Source organism: Anser anser (assembly GCF_964211835.1).
Source record: "Anser anser genome assembly, chromosome: 5".
In the NCBI taxonomy this organism is placed as follows: Eukaryota; Metazoa; Chordata; class Aves; order Anseriformes; family Anatidae; genus Anser; species Anser anser.
The window spans coordinates 40,433,107-40,453,495 of NC_139725.1; the positions used below are offsets into that span (position 1 = coordinate 40,433,107).

The 20,389-nt window shown below is 38.1% G+C and overlaps 1 protein-coding gene across 2 annotated transcripts in view; it reads right to left on the minus strand.

The window, feature by feature from the left end:
- Window positions 1-850: 850 nt before the first annotated feature.
- BAZ1A (bromodomain adjacent to zinc finger domain 1A) overlaps window positions 851-20,389 on the minus strand; it is a 61,532-nt gene continuing 41,993 nt past the window's right edge. For both annotated transcript variants that reach the window (XM_083837672.1, XM_083837673.1), the window contains 9 exons: window positions 18,349-18,512; window positions 18,009-18,163; window positions 15,258-15,406; window positions 7,486-7,733; window positions 7,152-7,378; window positions 5,513-5,997; window positions 4,352-4,497; window positions 2,330-2,417; window positions 851-1,851 (listed from right to left, as the gene is read on the minus strand). In XM_083837672.1, coding sequence (XP_083693798.1) covers window positions 1,661-1,851; window positions 2,330-2,417; window positions 4,352-4,497; window positions 5,513-5,997; window positions 7,152-7,378; window positions 7,486-7,733; window positions 15,258-15,406; window positions 18,009-18,163; window positions 18,349-18,512 — 1,853 coding nt within the window. In that variant the 3' untranslated portion in view covers window positions 851-1,660. The remainder of the gene's footprint in view (window positions 1,852-2,329; window positions 2,418-4,351; window positions 4,498-5,512; window positions 5,998-7,151; window positions 7,379-7,485; window positions 7,734-15,257; window positions 15,407-18,008; window positions 18,164-18,348; window positions 18,513-20,389) is intronic.

The window sequence follows — 20,389 nt, forward strand, 5'->3', positions numbered from 1 at the left end:
GGTCAAAAAACCCTTTATGGAACAAGAAACATGTCTATGGTCTGGACACAAGAGAGATGTCAGCTACATACAAGGAGCAGCTCGTGTACAAACTCTGAAGCATTAACATGAATCTTTAAACAATAAACCCGCTATTCTCATTCTTAAGATTCCCCCCCCCCCCCCTTTTAAACTTCAAACTGGTCAGTCTCCTATCACCAACTGTTCCCCAGGCTCAAGGGAATGCCTGCTCTTGCCATCTCTAAGGCAAGGTAAGCAATACAGGCATAGAAAATCCACAGTTACACAGCAAGTAATTGTGCAGGTCGATAGTGTATACAAGTCTTCATGAGGATGCAATATAAGCTAGCACAGACGTATCGAGACAAAAGTTGCTGAAGCAGCAAACCTCATCTTTCAGTTTTTCCTGCCCTCTTCACCCCCAGACTTGTGCTCTACGCTGTTTCCTCAGACTACGGCATACTCCCTGCAATGGAGGTACAGACCTGAAAGCAAACAACCTGATAGAGACCACTGCCAAGAAGAGTAAGGATGCTTTACAGAAGCTGCTGGTCAGCCAAGAGCGGTGAGATTTTACACTGACAGAATAAAGATCCTAATTAAAGAACCACACTTATAGAACAATTTATACACACACTTCTTGCATCACTCCTTACACACCAAACACTTGCATTGGTCAAAGACCAGACAGCACAGTGGCCGCAGCTCCTGAAAATGCTGGTCAGGGTACTTTGTGGTACTTGTGCCGAAACCAAGTTCTGCTGTATTCTCTCCAGCAACATGTCCTAGTAAATGAATGGGGAAGGTGGCAGAGCAGTGTGATCAAAAAGTAGATGTCAGAAGCTCAACATACTTTGAAAAATGTGTCATTTTATTTGTACACTTCGAAAGTTGTACATAGAAACTTATAATACAGTCCTGTAAATTTACTCATTGCTAGAACTGCCAAGTAGAGGGGAAGATATTTATTGATTGATCATCAAGAAGTTAGAGGGGAATAAACAAAAAACACAGGAAATTAAAAAAGTTATGGAACTCTTTTTTTTTTTGTTTTTAATCCCCAGTACAAATTTTATAAATACAAAACAAATTCACAAATTACTTTGAATGCTAAATAAATATCTACTTAATAAACTCAGACTGAATACCTCCAGCCAGCACTGGTACAGTACTTAAAAGATATGCAATTGTACTCATTCATGTGTAGTGTTGAGAAGATATGCTCAAACAAGTTTTAAACATGCACAGTTTCTTCAACTGTGCTACAGCAGATTTTATCTGAGTTGATAAAGCCCTCAATACCACAGCTCCTACAAAATCTAGAGGATGAAACAAGTCATTTGGTGCAGGAAAAAACAATGCATTTCTGGAAGATATTTGGACACATGAATGTATTAAAAATGTACAAAACCTCTGTAAACCAGTACTGTACCCAGTACATCTATCAAAATTATTAGACACTGAATAAAACTGTAGCAAAGGTAATCTTTCCTACGTTCTCCTGAGTGCTTAATATTACATTGAGAATATAGTGCAGGCCACACTTCAAGGTGGTTAAACAGTTGTTATTGCTTTATACAGGTATGATGACTGCATGATTTAACATTTCATTTTAATGAATTTAACAGATTCCCTCAAAAAATCCTTTGGAAGGCAGAGGTTAGATTCGTGACTTCTTTGCCACAGGAGCGGCATGGTCCACATTACCAGATGTGATAGGAAGTCCAAGCTTTTGAGCCTGAATGTGGAAGAAAGCCTGAAGTCTAGTTCCAGCTTTTGCTTCACTTGTGTTACGAGGGTTGTATTCAAAGCAGTTTGAAAACATCAGCTCAATGTCTTCAATGAACTCCGCTAGTAAATAAAAAGTAAATAAGTGAACTTAGGGTGTCTCATTGTCATCAAATGGCGGTATAATAAAGGAGCATGACACCGCTGAATGAGTGCAGAGTTGCCACCCTATTTTTACATATGCATCAAGTATATATATTACCATGTGTTAGTGAAGAGCCACGTAAACATTCTTAAATTCCTCTGATAATCAATAGAGAGAATACAGAACAAGGAACAACTGAAGCTTTTCTAAGTATTTAATCAGTATCACACACTGACATCAAAGGCTTGAGAAATTACCTGGATTATTTCAGATGCTCATTTCTTATCTATCCATACATCATGTACTTTGGTAGTAAAAAGCATTTTTAAATAAGATTTGTTGAACATGAATCATGTTATTTCAAAAAAAACATGACTTCAGATGCCGACACAGCTCTATTTTAGGATAATTTATTTTAAAGAGACAAGAGGGTTTGTTACTTTTATTGATACTTACATGCAAGCTTGTATTCACATTTATTCACCTTTTCACGGATTATATTTAAGGCAATAGGTTTTTTGATGATATCATAGTAGTCTGGTACCTTTAAAAAAAGAAGAATTTTATTCATACAAAAACCAACAGAAGCTTAAAATTCTACTTAGGTAAAAAAAGGAAGTCCTGCATTAGCAGAAAGCATTTTGGTTTTGTTTTTGAACAAACAGAGGAGTCCCAAGCAACAACCTACATTTCCTGAGCTGAGTGTCAGTTTGCAGGTATTGCTTTTCCATTTTTGTACATCATTGAAGTAGCAGACCACGGCAAACATCAACCAGCAACTTAACAAATAAATCTAATCCTAAATGCCCTGTGAACGACTGCAGGAAATAAAATTATATGAGCAGATAAGCATTAGGGTGTTACAGCTACTCTGATCTGTTGAGAGCAAAAGTTTTCCAAGATTTAAAAATGTTTCATTTTCCTGTAACGTTAATATTAAAGGCTCCTTAATAACGAGTAATGGACATTTTTACTCCACTGCTGTTCACGTTTTAGCAGTGTTCCTTGAAATTCCATTTAGTTATGTTGAAAGGACGGTAGTGAACTTTCTGTAGCAAGCAGGATGCAGCGTGCAAGTACCAGAGACAGTGCCACTCAGAACAGCGTTTGTGTGATAAATGTTAGAGGAGAAAAGAGACTGCTTAACCCTTAAGGGTACTGATCACTTGGATGACAGGTTTTGAGGTCCAACTAAGCACTGAGGTATGGGTGCTTTCTTCTCACCCACAGAGCGAGAGAAAAAGTGCTACTTTTTAAAAGCACAATCTGCTCTAAATATTGCTTTCTTATAAGAAATACCCCCGTGCACCATTACACGTGCTCTAAAACCAAGTTCTTTATTATTGCCTGAAACTTTACTGTATCAAATACAACCTGCAAATGAACCTAGAAGAATTAGCAGAGAAACAGCATTAGATCAAATTCTTCATTTTTTTCACTTTCAAAGTGCTGTTTACATAAGCACTAAAAAATAATTTTCTTTTTCTGGCATAATGAAGAAAATTTGGGACACTCAGGTATGGATTTTTCTTTCTGAACTGTACAGACTATCCTTCAGTGATTTATTTGTGCAAACCTGAATGCACTGAACTCTCATAGTTTATTCTCAGGATCTGAATTAAGCTGAGTTTTCCATCCATCCTCCTTAAGAAGCTTCCTTGCATTCACCAGACTTAAGCTTCCCAAAGCAATTCCACTACTATAGTAGCCAGATGCTCGTCCTGAAATCATTCATTCAAAACTCCTCTCCTCCTCCTCTTCATTTACCACTTACCACTGCTAATTTTAAAAAAGCACTTAAACACTGAGCTCTGACTCCTGCAAGACGACTATTACTGCTGTCTGTGCAGAGTTGCCAGAGTTGCTCCAGAGGGACTGAAGAAGACTGGCACTTTGTTACTGCAGAATAAATCCAGCAATGTCTTACAACTGACAAGCTAGGGCAGCCTGCAGAAAACCAGACATGCTTTGGGAACTTTTACTGAAAAAAGTCTCTAAAGCAGTACTAAGGATACCTACTTTACCATCAAGTGTTTTATAATCTACATCAGGAGAAAATTAAATTAAGAACTCAGCTAAGAAGTCACCTTATTACTGCATCACAATTAACATCAGAATGAAGCTGTTCTTACCTTGTTATTTTATTGCAGATCTGTTCTGAAAATACTCTTGCATAAATTGAAGATCAATTGAACTAATTAATAACCACACACTTATCTTTATCAGTCCACTGCTCTGTTTTTTTCCATATCAAAGCATTTCAGTTATACACACTTGATGCCAAGCATATTTAAAATTTGCGTAACACCACGTCATTTGGAAAACCTAGTTCTGGCACCAAATATTTGAGCTGAAGTGTGAGAATTCTCCCAAATCCCACTGTATTCTCCTGTTGGGTAGTACTATAAAGTCCAAGTTTTACTGACAACAAACAGGATTCTCTAATGTTATCATTCCCTCCGCAGTTCTATCAGTTACCTGGATTTTGGAAACCAGTTTCATGAAAGGCCAGCTGTCATCATGTCGTACCAGTTCCACTACAAGTTGTTCAAAAGCTGAGAGTTCATGAACTCCCCCTTGACGTCCTGAACTTCTCCTGTTCAATGAGGTTTGAGGAGATGATTCTGGGGAGGAAAAAAACAAAAACATCCCACCAGATTAAAATAAAAGCCTCACATGTAAAAGATCAAAAGAAAGTGAAACACCATTATCCTATTCTAAAAGAAAACAAACGAAAAACAGATAGTACGGGGTACAGATGGTTAGAAGATGCAATGTCAAGCAGAGTTTTCAGTTCCTGCCCTTTGAGCCCCTGTATCTTGTGAGCTGGAGGTAAGACACAGATTTTTCTTTTTGCTTGGCTGTCTCATCCTACACCCTACTCACAGCCAGCAGGGGTAGATTCCAAGAACAGCTACATTACACTAGGAGAAGAGAGAAAAAAAGTCAAATTTTAAGCTACAAAAACCTGGAGAGAAATTAAAAGATAAGCAGATATTTTAATCCTTAGACTTCTGTCTAGCACAGTATCATATATTGATTTCAATTCTGTGTTACTGTTTTAATTGGGAAAAAAATCTACTTTAGTGTCCAGTAGCAGTTTCTGGTTCAACTGCTCATAATAAAGTTAACAGCTCCTGCTTTTGGATACCTGAGGTATTAAAACTACTAATGCCATAGTTTAAGGCCACAACTCATGCAGTTTGGCCTCAGGAATTAACAAGACTACAGTTTGTTATTAACCACTAAATGTCTCCTTTGCTCCATAAAATGCTACCTTGCCTACATCTGTGTTCTTCACCTGTTTAACTCTTTAATAAAAGAAAACTCTAAAAGCTATAAGTAAACATCTGCATGGTTTAAGGCACATATATTTTCTATCTCCTTATTAGTGACTGTTCCATACTGCATGCAAATATGAAAATTCCAACATAGATATGGTAAATCACGTATTCTTTAGATGACTGAAATGTCTTTAAGGTTCCCTCCCATCACTGTAAAAAAATGGGAATGTTTTACTGGAAATGGCAAAAATGCTTTCAGCCACCATTTCTCACTAATTCTAGTCTTTGCTCTACCACACAGATATTTTAACAAGCAAGTGAACTTTTTCATTCCAGATAAACAGATTTCTCTAACCTGTGGATTGTCGTTTCCTGCCTCTTCTCTTGGGTTCGCTAACAGGAAGAGAAAGCTTTGAGGCAGCAACTGGATACTTTCTAACCCGTTCATTTGAGTCTGCAGTATCAACAATTCTAAATCCGACAGAATTGGAAGGACTATTTTCCAGTGTGTTATCAGCACTCTTTCTTCCTCTTCGTCGTCTTCGAGGACTGAGCAATTCCACAAATACATCTGTTTGCAATGAACTTTGGCTCTGACGAGTGGTCCGACTACTAAGTCGTAAAGAAGGCTTCGTCACTGATGGAGGGGCCGATTTTACCTTTCTTAGACCCCTCCTGGTAACTCTAGATGAAGATCCAGTTTGCTTAGGTGTATTCTGCTGACTCCGAGAAGCGTATCTTGCCTGACGGTGGCTGTTCCGACTTGAGAAAGGATTGTTGAGTTTGGCTGCTCTCATTTTTAATGGAAACTTGACCTGTGGTCTTCCTTGCTTTGATGGGCTACAAAAAGTGAATAATTAGATTTATCCTCAAATTCTATTCCCCTCAGTTTTCTAATTCAGTATTTAAAAAAAAAAAACAAAAACATTCAAGGCTGGCAGGCAAGAGACTTTCGCTGATGCATTCATTTAACCACCAGTCTCTTAAATGCTGCTCTGAATTCTTTTAATCAAATATTATGTGCAGCACATACTTTAAGGAAATGCTCAGAATTCTGATCACCGTGGCAGCTTGTGCAATGCAGATGTGTTACCTGGAGCACCATCTATCAGTTTCTTGAAATTGCCTACTTAGTTCTCACAGCAGTTCTAGCTACCGTGATTTTTGAACACTGTCAGCTACAGAAATAAATCACGGTTCTAAACAGCTAAATATAAATGTTACACTCTAGTCAAAGTTTATAACTTTTATAAATTCAAGCTTCTCCTGCCATTACAGAAAGATCCCAGAGACAAGTTTACCTATCAAGAAGATGCAACTTCTGTCCTACTACTGAATCTCAATTTTTGAAGCTAGATATAGCTTTGCTTCAGTCAATTCAAACGATTGTACTGAACAGACAAAAAGCACTCTCAAATTAGAAGTTTCCTTGAGCAAGTTTATACTCCTGCTCTGTATCAAATCCATCACTTTCCTGAAATTATCACATTGGATTATTTATGCCTTTTTTTTTTTCCCTTCTCCTTTTCTTAAGTCTGCTATTGCAGAAGTCCTCAGTCCTTCCAATGTGACACAGGCTCAGATGAATGATCTTGCCTTCCCTACTTTTCTAACACTTACTGTGTGCATGCACCTAGTACGCCAAAATTCAAAATTGGATGAAAACAACTCCATGTTTTCTCTGGAAAATCTTTACCGTTTGAAGTTCTCTCCACTGTACATTCAAGCAATGGTTGTACAGAACCCCAACCCTGATGGCCATCCCTCACCCACACACCTGATGGTGGAATTTTCATTCTGAAAAGTGACTCCAAGTCCAGTGGAGCTAACTTTTGTTAATTTTAAACCCCATTAGTAAGTGCCAAATTCATAACAAGCTTCCCTCCACCCCACCCCCTCACTGGATTTTCAAGACACGTGCTTACACAAACAATTACTCCACCTAATAATCACGATATTTCAGTAGAAAACCACTTTAATGGGTGCCTGCTTACCTCATCTCTTCATCCTCTTGAGATTCATCATCTTCCTCTTGCTCTTCTTCATAATCCTCTTCTTCACTTTGTCTCACTTCATCATAGTTTGCATCTTCCTCCCCTTCTTCTATTCGTTCAGCAGTCTCCTCATCACTTTCCACAGATGGTCTCTGTCTGGAGGACAGGCGTCTAGAGCGCTGCTTTGGTCGGCACTCTGGACAAAACCAGTCTCCTTCAGGAATGACCTACAAACAGAAGGAAAAGGGGGGGGGGAAGCAAGCATTAGTAAGACACTTAGCTGTAAGAACTACTCAAATTTTATGCGAAAAGGAAGGTATTTTTCCTCAGGTACCTTAAGCTTGGGCCTGATACAGTAAGTATGATAGCCTCGATCACAGCCATCACACAGCACCATGCTTTCCGCATCGCCTTTCTTTCGACACACTTTACAGCGAGCATTGAGGATGGACTTGGACCAGATGACACTTCGATCCAACGTAGAGAGATGAAGGAAGACTTGGGACAAGCTGGTAGAAGAAAGAAGTGACTCTCTCCAGCGATCCAAAACTGTTTTATAGGATCGTCCACCATCACTGGCATCTGCCATGAGAGAAGAAGAAAACAAAAAAACAGGATCAAACTTCTTTTTCAAACATATAGGTTGCTCCAGACGATGAAGTAAGGCTTGGTATTTTAAACAGATGCAATAGCAAACTGGGATAATAATCTTTGTCTTATCTTTTCAGCACTCGAGTATTTCCTTATTAGTTTTCCAGCTGCTGAAGCTGTAGGATTTTATCTTTCACTATCAATTCAGCTGCAAACTTGCACATTCATAAGACAGAAAATTCTTACTCAGTTGTCAACCTGAAAACCTAATGATTTGCTTCAACTTCAAGACTTTCTGTATAATTTCTAAGATCAAAATCACACCTTTTCACAATGTTTTCACCTAAATAAACTGCTTGACATTGAACAGAGACTTTATTGAGGGGGAAAAAAAACCACACACCACCAACCACCACCAACCACCCAGCTCAAAGGGCTCTCACACCTTCCCTTGTCCTGTCCTGGTGTAGTTAGCAGACTGTTTTGCAGCACTCTCCCCGTGCTTCTGTACCTTTATTCCTATCCTGCACTCTGCCTTCACAGGAATTTGCACGTCAATGTGCTCATCCAGACTGGGTGACTGATCTGATAGAAAAATACCTGTTTTCTTGATATTTTATAAGCAATATAGCACACGGGAAGCTGTGGCACACACCTAGTAGCAAAACAAGTAAGACCTGGGATCCTCTTCAGGTTAGAGATAAATGGGGGCGAGAAGTCATATCATTTTTTCAAACAGGTTTCATTTTGAAGTCCAGGCTACTGAAGTGGTCACACAAATACTCATGCAGAATAGCGAAAGGGGTGGTACAGAACTGGAATGTGCAGCTGGGAATTGCAGAAGCAAATGGGCTGTTTGAGGAGCTAAAGAAATGAGAAGGTGTAAGTTACACCCTGCAATGCTGCTGCTAAGTAGAAAGGAAATTTGAGTGCTGAAAGCTATTTCTTGCATTTTAAAGCAAGAAGGTTTAAGAAAAATATAGCAGTACCTTAAATAAGATTTAATAATAGAAGTGTACAAAGATGTCCCTTCTAAAAGTGATGTTCCAGTTATTACTGTGTGATCTCTAGCTGATTAATGACGCACCCAAGTATAAAATGCTACCTTGCCTGCTCTACTAGTCACAGTGGGCACAGGAACGGCCTGCAATCCTGCTGTCTGCCAAGTGATTTCTCCTCAGAAACAGGAAGAGAAAAACATCTAACAACAGATAAAATGAAAGAACAAAAATGAGACTAATTGCTCTCCTGGCAAGGCCTTTCTGCCTTCTCATCTACTGTCTGCCAGGATTTGCCTAATCTTGCACACATTTGCATTAGCAGCAAGCAGCACAGGAGAAACAATGAGCAAAGGCAGAGGATAAACAGGCAGCACGGCCCCCTAAATAAAATTTAGCCACTCCTGAACTGCAAATACAAATAAATCTGTATTTCTCATCATTTCTGTTACTTTGTCCTTAAAGTTTCCTTCCTCAAGTTCAGTCTCACTACATATAGTGCACAAGCTCCACTTCGCAGCGCTGCAGTACAGCTCTCAGTGTATTATTTAAAACTCAGTAAGAAGAAAATGACAACTTGTCAGGACACTATACTAGAACTTGAAACCCAATTCAGTTCTCAGTTCTGCCACAGATGACTGCTGTAACTCCGGCAAAGATGATTCATCTTATCTGTGTATATAGTTTAGCAAGCATTTCTTTTGCTGACAATGGCAGCTTGAGCATTATTACCTTTATTTTTACTGGCAACTATTTGTACCCTAGATGGTTCACCAATGGAGCTCGCCACACAACGCAACAAATACGTGCGGTACAAAACTGCAGTTGCAATACAGAAGGAAGTCACTGACCACTACCTGCTTAAACATGCCCTAGCACTGAAAGAAAATGTGCCAAGTGACACTTGCTGTTTCAATTCCCAATTTGGGAAATACAAGTAACACTTTTTTCTTCCATCCCTCATTTTTGTCATTTATCTTGTTAACTCGGAGGGAAAAATGGCCTCTTCCTTTGTGTCTGAGCAGCTCTACATGGCTCAGTGGGATACCCCTCTGCCAGCTAAGCCCTCCAAGCCTTGCTACAATGCAAATGAAGTTGTTTGACAGATCTATGCACTCATCTATCAATAGCTAATTGAGTTCAGGGAAGGGTTTTCCATCTTAGTATTTCTAGAAAGGATATGCAGTTGCACAATGCTGCGAAGTTTCAAAAAAAAAAAAAGGCATTAAAAAGAAGGGGGGGGAAGGATTATGTGAACATGCAGATTTCTGTCCCAAAGTGATAAAAAGAAAATACAGTTCTTTATCTCTGGGTGCAGATCTTTTTTATTTTAAATCTTTGAGCTGTACTTGTTTTACTTCCAATAAGTTTAAACCTTTTAAGCATTTATACTGCAATTCCTTCAGCGTAAGGAACTGGCTACAGAATTAAAGTGAAAAAAAATTAAAAAAATTAAGTGCTCTCTAATTCTTAGCAATACAAGTAAACATTTAAAATTTACCATCTCTCTGACTAGTCTTGTCTTCCACTCTCTTCCTCTTTTTATCCCCCCTATGGCTTCTTTTATTATCTTCTGCATTACCTAACATTAAATTCATACAGTTATTTCAAATATGTTTTTGAAGTGTGGGGGATATTTTCAAATTAATTTTTATAATCCATATTTGCATAATCTAAAAATGTAACTAGAACAGTTGTTACCACGCATGCATATAGAAGAAGGTATGCAGGGAAGGGTAAAGAATGCTGTGCGTGGAGTGAATGCATAGCCCAGGATTCACTCTGACTCCACTACGAGCAAAAGGCTTAGACCAAAAGCTTCTTACATTGACCCTCCCTTACCTTTATGTCTATCTCTGGTACGAATGGCTATAGAAGGACCTTACTGAACAAAGGTTTTTCTTCCAGCAAACATGTCTGGTCTGTGCTGCCATGAACATCCTAACACCGCAAAAATATACCTGCTTCATGGTCACAGCCCTTAAGGACTAAGAAAACTAGCTTGTCTGTCCACATGAAATGACCTAGTTATAATAGTTGTGTGAAGGAACCTTCCTGAATAACAGAATGAAATCACTCTGTCTCTTCTTGGGAGAGTAGACCTTTATATGATCCACATGCAAGGTACCTTCTTTGACCGCCTTTTCTGAAGAATAAACAAACAAATCACTGCTGGAAGATGACACGTTATCATGAGGAGGTCTAATTATAAACAGAAAGCAAAACAACTTTGAGAGTAGAGGAAACAAAAATAATCTGAGTCTAGGAAGAAAGGAATGGAACATAGATGAGCAAGAAAGATGTATTTTTTTTTCCTTTTTTTTTTGTCCCACAACTGCATGGCAAAAATCCACACTGTATATGACTGTACCTGAAAGATGCTTATTGACTGGAGTCCTGCACTAGTGCAGAAAGCAAGTATTTTTTCTTGGCTGCCTCAATGGACACCAGGGTGACCAAGTCACATCATTTTAAACCTCGATTTTCACATCTATGTAATAGGAATGGTGAGACTTGCTTCTCCACTACAAAATATTTTGTAATGTAAGAAAAAGCAATTTATACTAAAAAAAGCAAAATTCACAACAAGGATTGTTTGTATTTCTTTTTTTTTTTTTTTTTAACTAACACTTCAGTTTCCATCAAACAGCTTAAGTTTTAGGACTAAAAGTAGTAATGCTTTTATTACATGTTTCAATTCAGAATTTTGCAGGAAAAAATGCGTACTGCAAGCTGTACCCTTACCCCCCCCTTTTTGAGATTCTCCTCAAACATTACTTTGGACTGAAGGAAGAAAATAAAAGTTTTCATGGCTGATTCGTAATGAAAGGATTTCTAAAAACACAATTCATAATAAAGAAATGCTTACATTACAATTCGAGTCAGGTACTGTTAAATTTTATCACCAAACAACAGAAGGTTATCAGTCACCTAGCAGTTCTGCAAGGCAGTGGGTGCTGTTTCTGGGGTTTCTAGATCTCCTTTAGCTTTACTATCTTCTGTGTCAGCCTTTGCTTGCTCTTCAACTTTAATATTTTGTACGCACCTCAACTCTAAACTTATCAAAATCACCAGCAAGGCTCTTGGCAGCCTGATAGAGCCTTAGAACAAAAAAGGAGCAAAGAGGAGCAGCTGGTCCTTTTATTACTGTGCTGGGTCCCTTTGTCTGCTCTGCACCCTGGAGGCCACCGGGATAAACTTGCCAGTGACTGCAGTGAATTTCACTACGCTGTCTTTAGTACTACAAGCTGTAAATAGAGTGAAAACTAAAAATTGTTAAGTATGGCTCCAATCCCTAATGGGAACAGAGCACACTGTGAAAAGGGGCAGGGGGAATGGGGGAAAAGAAATGCTACAGCGACGGGAACAACTGAAATAACAGAGACAAAGTAAGGTTTAGGTTGGTTTAAAGCAGAAATGCAATAGTACTCATTTTATCAAACGTGCTCCCCTATCCTGCTACCAAAACAGATCTCTTGCAGACTTGGCATGTTCTTACTTCAGTGGTAATTAAGTCATCTAAAAAAAGATGGGTTTCTCAGGTTTAATATTAAAAACAGTTATACAGGCATTTTCTCTAGGGGAAAGTTTCAGTAAGTAGCTGGAATAACTATTAAAAAACTGTTAGAAAAATTGAGTGTACAGACAATAATCCAAGTAAGAGCAAGACAATAAGAAGCCCACAAACCATGTGGTTACCAACTAAAAACTAACTTCTGTCCTCGTAGTTATCTTGGCTATTTCCTAGCATGGTCAATGAAAGAAGGTATCACAGTTCTGTGACAGAGTCAGTCCCAGAGTAAGCAGCTGTATCCACTTTTTATTAGGATGTTTAGCAACACACCTAACATCACCTTATCTAGGAGAAGAGAGAGCTTTGCCTGTTACACACAAGCAAGTTGCATGCTAAGAAACAGCATTTGCTTTGGTGACATACAAAGTCATTGGTTCCACATAGAGAGTTTAAGCTGAATAGAAGACTGCAAATTTTATAATATTTTCTTTTTGTTGTTTTGTTTGTTTTAAACAAATCTGAAACACTGAAGGGCTATATCCAGAAAAGGCTGCATCCACATCTGCTGCTTGACCTCTGGAGTACCTACATTTGCCAGAGGCCTCTCTAGTACACAGGTTTCCTCGACTCTGCAGTTTTGCCTTCTGGTCACGTCCAAAAGCTCCCAGATCAGAGCACCCTTCACCTAACTAACTGCCTAGAAGTCAGAAAATTCAGCAACAAATAGGCGTGTGTTTTAGGCCTTCTTTACTACAGAGCTGTTCAAAGCCGTATCTCCTCAGATCTTGTGTTCATTCAGACTCATCTCCTGGTAAGAGCAGGCTATTATGCAACCAAAAATATCAGACGCTTGGCACCAAAGGTAGAACAAAGAAAAGGGAACCTGACACTGCAGCTTAATGGGTACGGCAGGTATGGCAGTAAGCCAGCACAGAGCCCGGGATCCCTTCCCACTCCCTGAACTATGTAGGTTACCCTATACATTACAGTAATCTCAAAGCAGAAGAAATCCCCAGGCAGTATGGTAAAATAAATAAAGAGGAGATTTGAGACATGTAGACCATATAAGATTGTTTTCCCTATATACTTTTTCTGTCACACAGTATACAGCCTCTAAAGGAAAAGAGGATTACTGAGTTAAAAACAAACAAGAAACTGCATCGTCACCAAAAGGTCAGACAAAAACCATGAACCATCATTAGACTATGACAGAGTTGGGAAAAAACTACTGAAAAAACAATGAATGAGGATTAAAGTATTGTAAGTTTTTTTGTAGGGACACTTCTCTTTTAGCCCTTTTCATCTAACTCAAGATGTCAGATCTATAACCTCCTAATAGCCATTTTTCCCTTAAGTGCAGACTTGCACTTAAAGTAAACTTAAGTGAACACAGTAAGCTTGCAACTGTCAGCAAAATGCTGTTGCCAAAATACTCAGAGACAGTTTGGAAATGGAGGCTTATGCTGCACAATGTATTGACAAACAGCACACGCAGAATGAACATGACAAATGCTAGATGTGCTGTCAATTAACTGTACCACATGCACCGTGTAAGTCCGGTCATAGGGCAGAAAATAAACTACACCATGCCTGGCTTAGAAAGAGAAGACATTTGAATTGACCAAACACTTAACCCAGTAAAACTTTTAAACAGCTGTGGTTTTAGCTACTCCTATGCTTTACCCTTTCATCTCAATCACGTGCTGCATCTTCTTCTTCTAGAGGTAACTGCACCAATAAAAAAAAGCTTGCAGAAGGGACGCCTGCCTGTTTGTCAGATTGTCTGGCGTGAGTCTAGCTCAAACTCATCTTCAGTGGCAAGTGATATTAAGACAGACTCCATGTAGGGGCAGCAGAGATGCAGAAAGTTTTAGGTCGACTGTGCCATGGAGCAATAATGTGAAGTGAAAATGCAGGTTTCATCGTATGAACGTCTTGAACTGCTGCAACAAAAACTGCTGAAGCCGACAGATTTTGTATGCAATCATTAGCAGAGGGAGAATACCATGTGTAATAACGGCTCATGCTCTGGAATATTCACGTTATGCACTGCACTGGTAACCCTGCTACACTCCCACTACAATGAGAGCCAGTCCAGCTGGGGCACAAAGCACAGCTCCTCAATGTGAGGGGAGGATGGGAAGCTTGCTGGGACAACTGCCTCAGGAAGGATACAAATCTTCAAGCAAACCTCCAGTACTGAACTGCAAAAGGACCCAGGTAAGGGACTTGAGTGATTAATCACCAGAAAACAGAGCCACAGTATGTGCTTTGGATTCTGTCTCTCGCCACTAGAGTACGTCAGAGGGATTCAAGGAAGGAATGTGTGCTAAAGTCAAGCTGTAAGCGTGCTTTAATTCTTCTGCAACCCTTTATTTCCAAGTTTTACAGCATAAAATAAAAACTAAGGACTGGAAAGTTTGCGATGTAAATCATTACTACATTTTATTGTAAATATTCTGTTATTGCTAAACAGGTGATCCAGATAAACCAGGACTATATTGTTTTCACAGAAATGGTATAAAAAGGAGTGTAAATTTTACAACCTAAAAACATGCAAAACTCATAGTACAGTTCCGTGATATATTACCTTCAACAGCAGTACTGAATTACGGACTATTCACCCAGAAAGCTCCCTCTCTGCTGCCTAAAGGTACAGCTTATCTCCCAGTGCATCAGTGTAACTGTGAGACCATGTAAACAAGATCACTGAAGTGATCCAAGTTCAATAGGTATGTATTTAAGTAACAACATATTTTACTCTAATTTTTGTTCCTTTTTTTTAAAACATATTTTTCTTTCTGCACATCCTGAACTACGAATATCTCCTCATGATCTAATGTGTGTTGATTTTTTTTTAAACAATGGTACCTAGCAATAGGTTAGCTGTTTTCTCTTTTCCCCAACCTCTCTCTCTAAAACATTTAGTCTCACAAAAGAAGCGAAGACTAAAGAAATCCGACACAAAACTGGAGACATGCAGTTTCAAACCTGAAAGCTTACCAAGAGGTGCTTTGAGAAACCTTCGCTCGATTCCTTGTTCTATCTGGAGCAGTGCAGATGCCAAGTGGTGGACCACATTATTAACTGGCTGAGGAGTACTTGTACTTGTTGATGCAGCACTTGGAGCTTCGGTTTTTAATCCGACAAGTCTAAAATAAAAGCATATTAAGCACATTTTAACATATTTTGAATTCAACACCATGGATATCTGCATGCATCTGTATTCACAGGAGGTTTTTTTTCCCCCCACTTAATTTATATGCATAGAATACAGACATGAACAGATACTGCTCAGGTGTGATTAGTCATCCCAGTTCTCAAGTTTGCTAATTAGTCCAGTTAATTGAGATAAATCATCCTTAGGTAAACAAAGATATCTAAATTTCAGGAAACATGGATGCTTGATTTTGCTAAAGTTAAGATTTTCAGAAGATTCCACCAGATAATTCCACCAGAAAATGAGAGATTCCTATAAAGAGCAGTTTTAATAATTCTTCCAATAAAAATAAATGAAATAAAACCCCAAAATAATTTTAGAATGTTACATTGAAAAGTCTTAATTTATATTCTCATCTTCTAAGAGCTTTTCTAAAATACTAACTCTTCCTGTAAGTTAAAAAGAAAAAATCCCACAGCAATAAAAAATATCATGTTTACATACATAGCAAGTCACTTAAAAATATTTCCAATCTTTTCATTATAAAGTATCTCTTCAAAAGTTTAGTATAAACAAATGAGCAAACTACATAATTTCAATGATAAAGACGAAAATAAACTAAGCCAGTATTTCAAGTATATGGTTTCTCCTAAGGATTAATATTAGGAGCTTGAGCCTCAGAATATAAGGCACCCAAGATCCTGGCCTCAGCAACTGTGCTGAATAAAACAAAACAAGCTGACTTGAAAGGGATGTGCTGTGGGTGTTTAAGTTTAAACATTTTATTTTTCATTTATTTTCTTTTAAATTCTCAACCAAGAATTAAGGTAGATTTGCAATAAAACAGTCTTTGGTCAAAGAAGGCAGCTAAGTAATCATTTCAAAGTGCAGTTAATCTTCTCAACCACAAGAATAAGTATAGTGTAGGAGAGCAACTCAAACTAATGAAATAAAATTCAATTTCTACTTGGGGTTTATCAAAAAATAACTAATTAACACCGTCTGGATTGTGCTTTATTCTGGTGAATGTGCAATGCTTTTGGTTGTCCCTCTTCTTTTTTCACACTTAAAAGCTGTTCATTATATTTTGCAGTCACACATTCAGAGAGCCTGAAAGCAGACAGAAAAAAAAAGCTGCATGCTTATTTACATTTCACTAGTCAAACCCCACAGTCTTAATGAGATGTCACTTACTCTGGGTGGATAAAAAGCCCAGCATCAAAAAGAATCTGTCGTATGACTGCAGAATCCCATAGTCTGTTTTAATATTCAAGACTTTAATATTAGAGTGGCAACAATTCAGAAACTTTGATGGAGTCTGTATCAAGCGCTAAAAATGAAGCAACAAGCTTCTGCCACTGAACTGAGAGCCACCAATAGAAGCAAGTGGTAACTGGAGACAGTCAAATTTTAGCTTCTTGATAAATGAAAACAGTGGGATATTTCTATGTTACAGTTCTCAGGAAGCAAATATCTATAGATTGTGTCATTCATGTAATGGAGATGACCCTATGTGTTTTGCATAGAACTGGAGAACTCAGATTCAAAGGAGAATCTGACAGAAAAATACTTATGCAAACTGCAATAAAAGGAGAAAAAACAGAAGCTTAAAAACTAAATTCCCACACTCAATATAGGATTCAAGAGTCTATCCAAGAATACTGCCTTCATAAAATAAAAATTTAATTGCAGAAAACCTCACAGAATACATAAGCAAACAGTACATTAGTACAAGAATTGCTTCCAGTGAATCTTTTTTCCCTGCAATATTTTAACATTTACATCCTTTCAAGACACAAGTTTATATGTATTAAGTAAATTAAGGTATACGTTTATTTCTGACAAGTATGCAACCTCTGAGAATTAAATATTTACAAGTTTTCACAGAAAAACCTTAGTCACTATGGTTTGATTTACAAACGCTGATTTGGTGAAAGTCTCCCATTTCTCTCAAAAGTTTGTTTAGAAAAAAAAGAAAACGCTTTTGTAGTTCCAACGATGATTTGAGGTTTCATCCTTTTTTTTTTTTTTAAACTAGGCTGCAGTGTGATCTATAAAAGGATCATCATTATTAAATTTTAAGGTTGTATTGCATTTTTGCCACAGCACCAAAGGCTAATGCACACCACGGCCTGTTGCACTGATGGTTCTTACCGTGACTCACAGAGAGGTACATAATACATGACTATTACCACCGTTCCTTTTAAACACTCCTACTCTTTCCACAAAGTTTTTATTCTGGTGGTTCTCATTTTCCAGAATATTTCTTCCCTGCATTTTAAGTGATTTTTAAATTTGGCACGTGTGATTTCATTCTAAAAAGGACATTCACTTTGGGCAGCACAGTATCTGAATGGTAGCACTTGTCAAGCTGGCCTGCAGCTGTCTTTGTTTTATTTGGTGATAGAACTGTGCCATTTACAAGATATAAACCAACGCTAAAATATCACATTTTACAACTCAAAACTTAAAACTTATCGTTTCAAAAATATCAACTCATAGAAATTAAGAGTAAAAACGGTTTGAAGGTGGAAAACCAGAGTACTGTTACAGAACTCACAGAGAAGAGTCATTATTTAAATGGCAGTTCTTACCGGTCTTTCACAATAAATTTATCTTGATCATCAGTTTCCATTTCTTCAGATTCTTCATTCACAGCTTTAATTATACCATTTTCTTTGTTTTCATCATTTAAGAATTCATACCGCCCATGTTCTAAGGCTGCTCTCCAAGACTGTCTGTCTATAACCTGAAGCAAACATACAAATTTTAAGTTTCTGAAGAATCAAAGGCCACAAACTTCTAGTGCCAATTACTGTCTACGCTTAATTATATTACAGTGTCAGTGAAACCCACAGCATGCAAGAGTTCTCATTTAGGTTACAGACTTGACGGCACCACTGTGCTCCTAGGTGCTCTACAGTTCACAAATACCTTAATAGCCCCCAGTGTTCCCTGGTAGATCCTGTCTTCAATGTCCAAAAGGAAGTCTCTAAGTCTCAGTTCAAGCTGCTTTTCTGCAGAGATGTGGGATGCATCATGGGCATTCTGCATCCTTCCACGTCCTGAAGGAGGTCTAATGTCACTTTGAGGTTTGTCTGTAATAATACCAAATAACCGTTAGCGAACTTTGCTCCTTCTAATAGCTGGCAGTGGAGGGAGCAATAGGTTGTACACGGCAGAAAAATCTAAACAACGGTTCAGAACTCCCTTCCTATAGCAAGGGTTGTCAATACCAACATCTCCATGCCAACTAAAGCATCTGATCCAGCCAAGCAGAGTATCCTTTTAAGAGAAGACCTGAAGACTAGCATCTATGTCTATCTATGCATCCCAACACACAGGATAAGAAATTCTTATCAATTTAAAAGACATTGTTTTGCATTTATCTACTACTTTTATCTGCCATGCATGTTTATCAACAACTCTGCTATGAACGCAAGAGGAAAAATCACAAGACAAAGAATAAAGTCACACTTCTGGTATTTTTTGTATTGCACTATCCTTACTTTGCAGGACAAGCAGAACTCACTTTTCCTTTGTGCATGGATCTTTATCGTAACATTTAAAACATGCATGTGCAATTGTCAAGTTACAGAAACCAACAGAACAAGGTATAGTCCCTTTTTAAAAAATTACTTTGAAACCAAACAGATAAGATGCCACAGGAATGCACTAGACTAACTGTGCCCTCTAATTAGAGGAAAGTGGAGCTAAAAAAAGGAACAAGCCAACAAGATGTGTTACGAAAAAAGGAAGAGCCAAACAGCTGATGATGTAATGTCAAATGAAAAGACCTCTTCAGTGGGGAACCAAACATTTATGCAACAGTTCAGAAGCCACAGGAAAGAGCTCAAAGTATGCATACATCTTAAATTACTGTTTGTAAATCTGCATAGGTGGCAAACATCTCTTCACACAATTTACCTTAAATCCTCCAAATGTAGTGATGAGGAAAACATGCAAGAGCTCAGAGGTATTTAATCAAAAGTTACCTTAGAGCTGCTGTTGAGGAAGTACAGGACAAGTTTCTAAGACACTCAAGTGCAGAAATAATTCCCTGTAACTGAACGTAATTATGCAAATATTCTGAAAATGGATACTAGCACACTGATGTCTGGATGTGGGAAACATCCTTTTTGGTTTAAGGGAAAAATCAGAAGAGAAATGTCTTTTCTTGAGCAGAACTAATACAGCTGCAATTGGCTTGAAAATAATTGATATGGAAAAGTAATTCCAGCATCCATTTTCTTTCATGCTTTTTCTTTTCTTGTTCTTGTGAGTGGGAAGTGGAAAAAAGAAGAATGGTAGTCTAGAGAATTGCAGAATAGTTCTCAGTTACTTGAATCTGCAAATCATGTGAGTGCAGGAACTAAGGCAGCAGCTCAATTCCATTGTAGTAAAGCTCCCTTTAAAGGAAAGCTACATCTGCTTATCTTTTCTTATCACATTAAACAGGAAGCATTGGTATTGGGCCACTGCATTTTAATTTTCTTGTTTTACTACAATTTGAAGTTCAAAAACATATACATTAAGTTAATGCTATTCTAAAATTCTAGCATCAACAGAGAAGAAAAATTTGTGATTGTGGAAATCAAGTTGCCTCAGGACAGAGCAACACACAGAAATGTATATAAAGGATCTTCAACTAGGAAAATAAGGAAAACTCCCCCAAACACACACACATACATGGGCATAGCATAAAGTCAGATTTTCGCACCAAAACCCAGGAAAATAGCTGTAACACCTCTAAATAAAACTTAATTACTATGCAGAAACTCTGTGCTGTGCTAGCTTTCACCGGAAGAAGGGTAGGTCAGTTATGGATTTATTAGTACCTGTACCCAAAGCGTCAGTGGCATGTACAATCCAGCAAAAACAGAATTCAGTTCTGCTGTAAATAGTTCTCCCTTGCCCATGTAGAGATTACAAAACTATTGTGAAGATTTTTGTGTTACAGTACAAAACAAAGTGA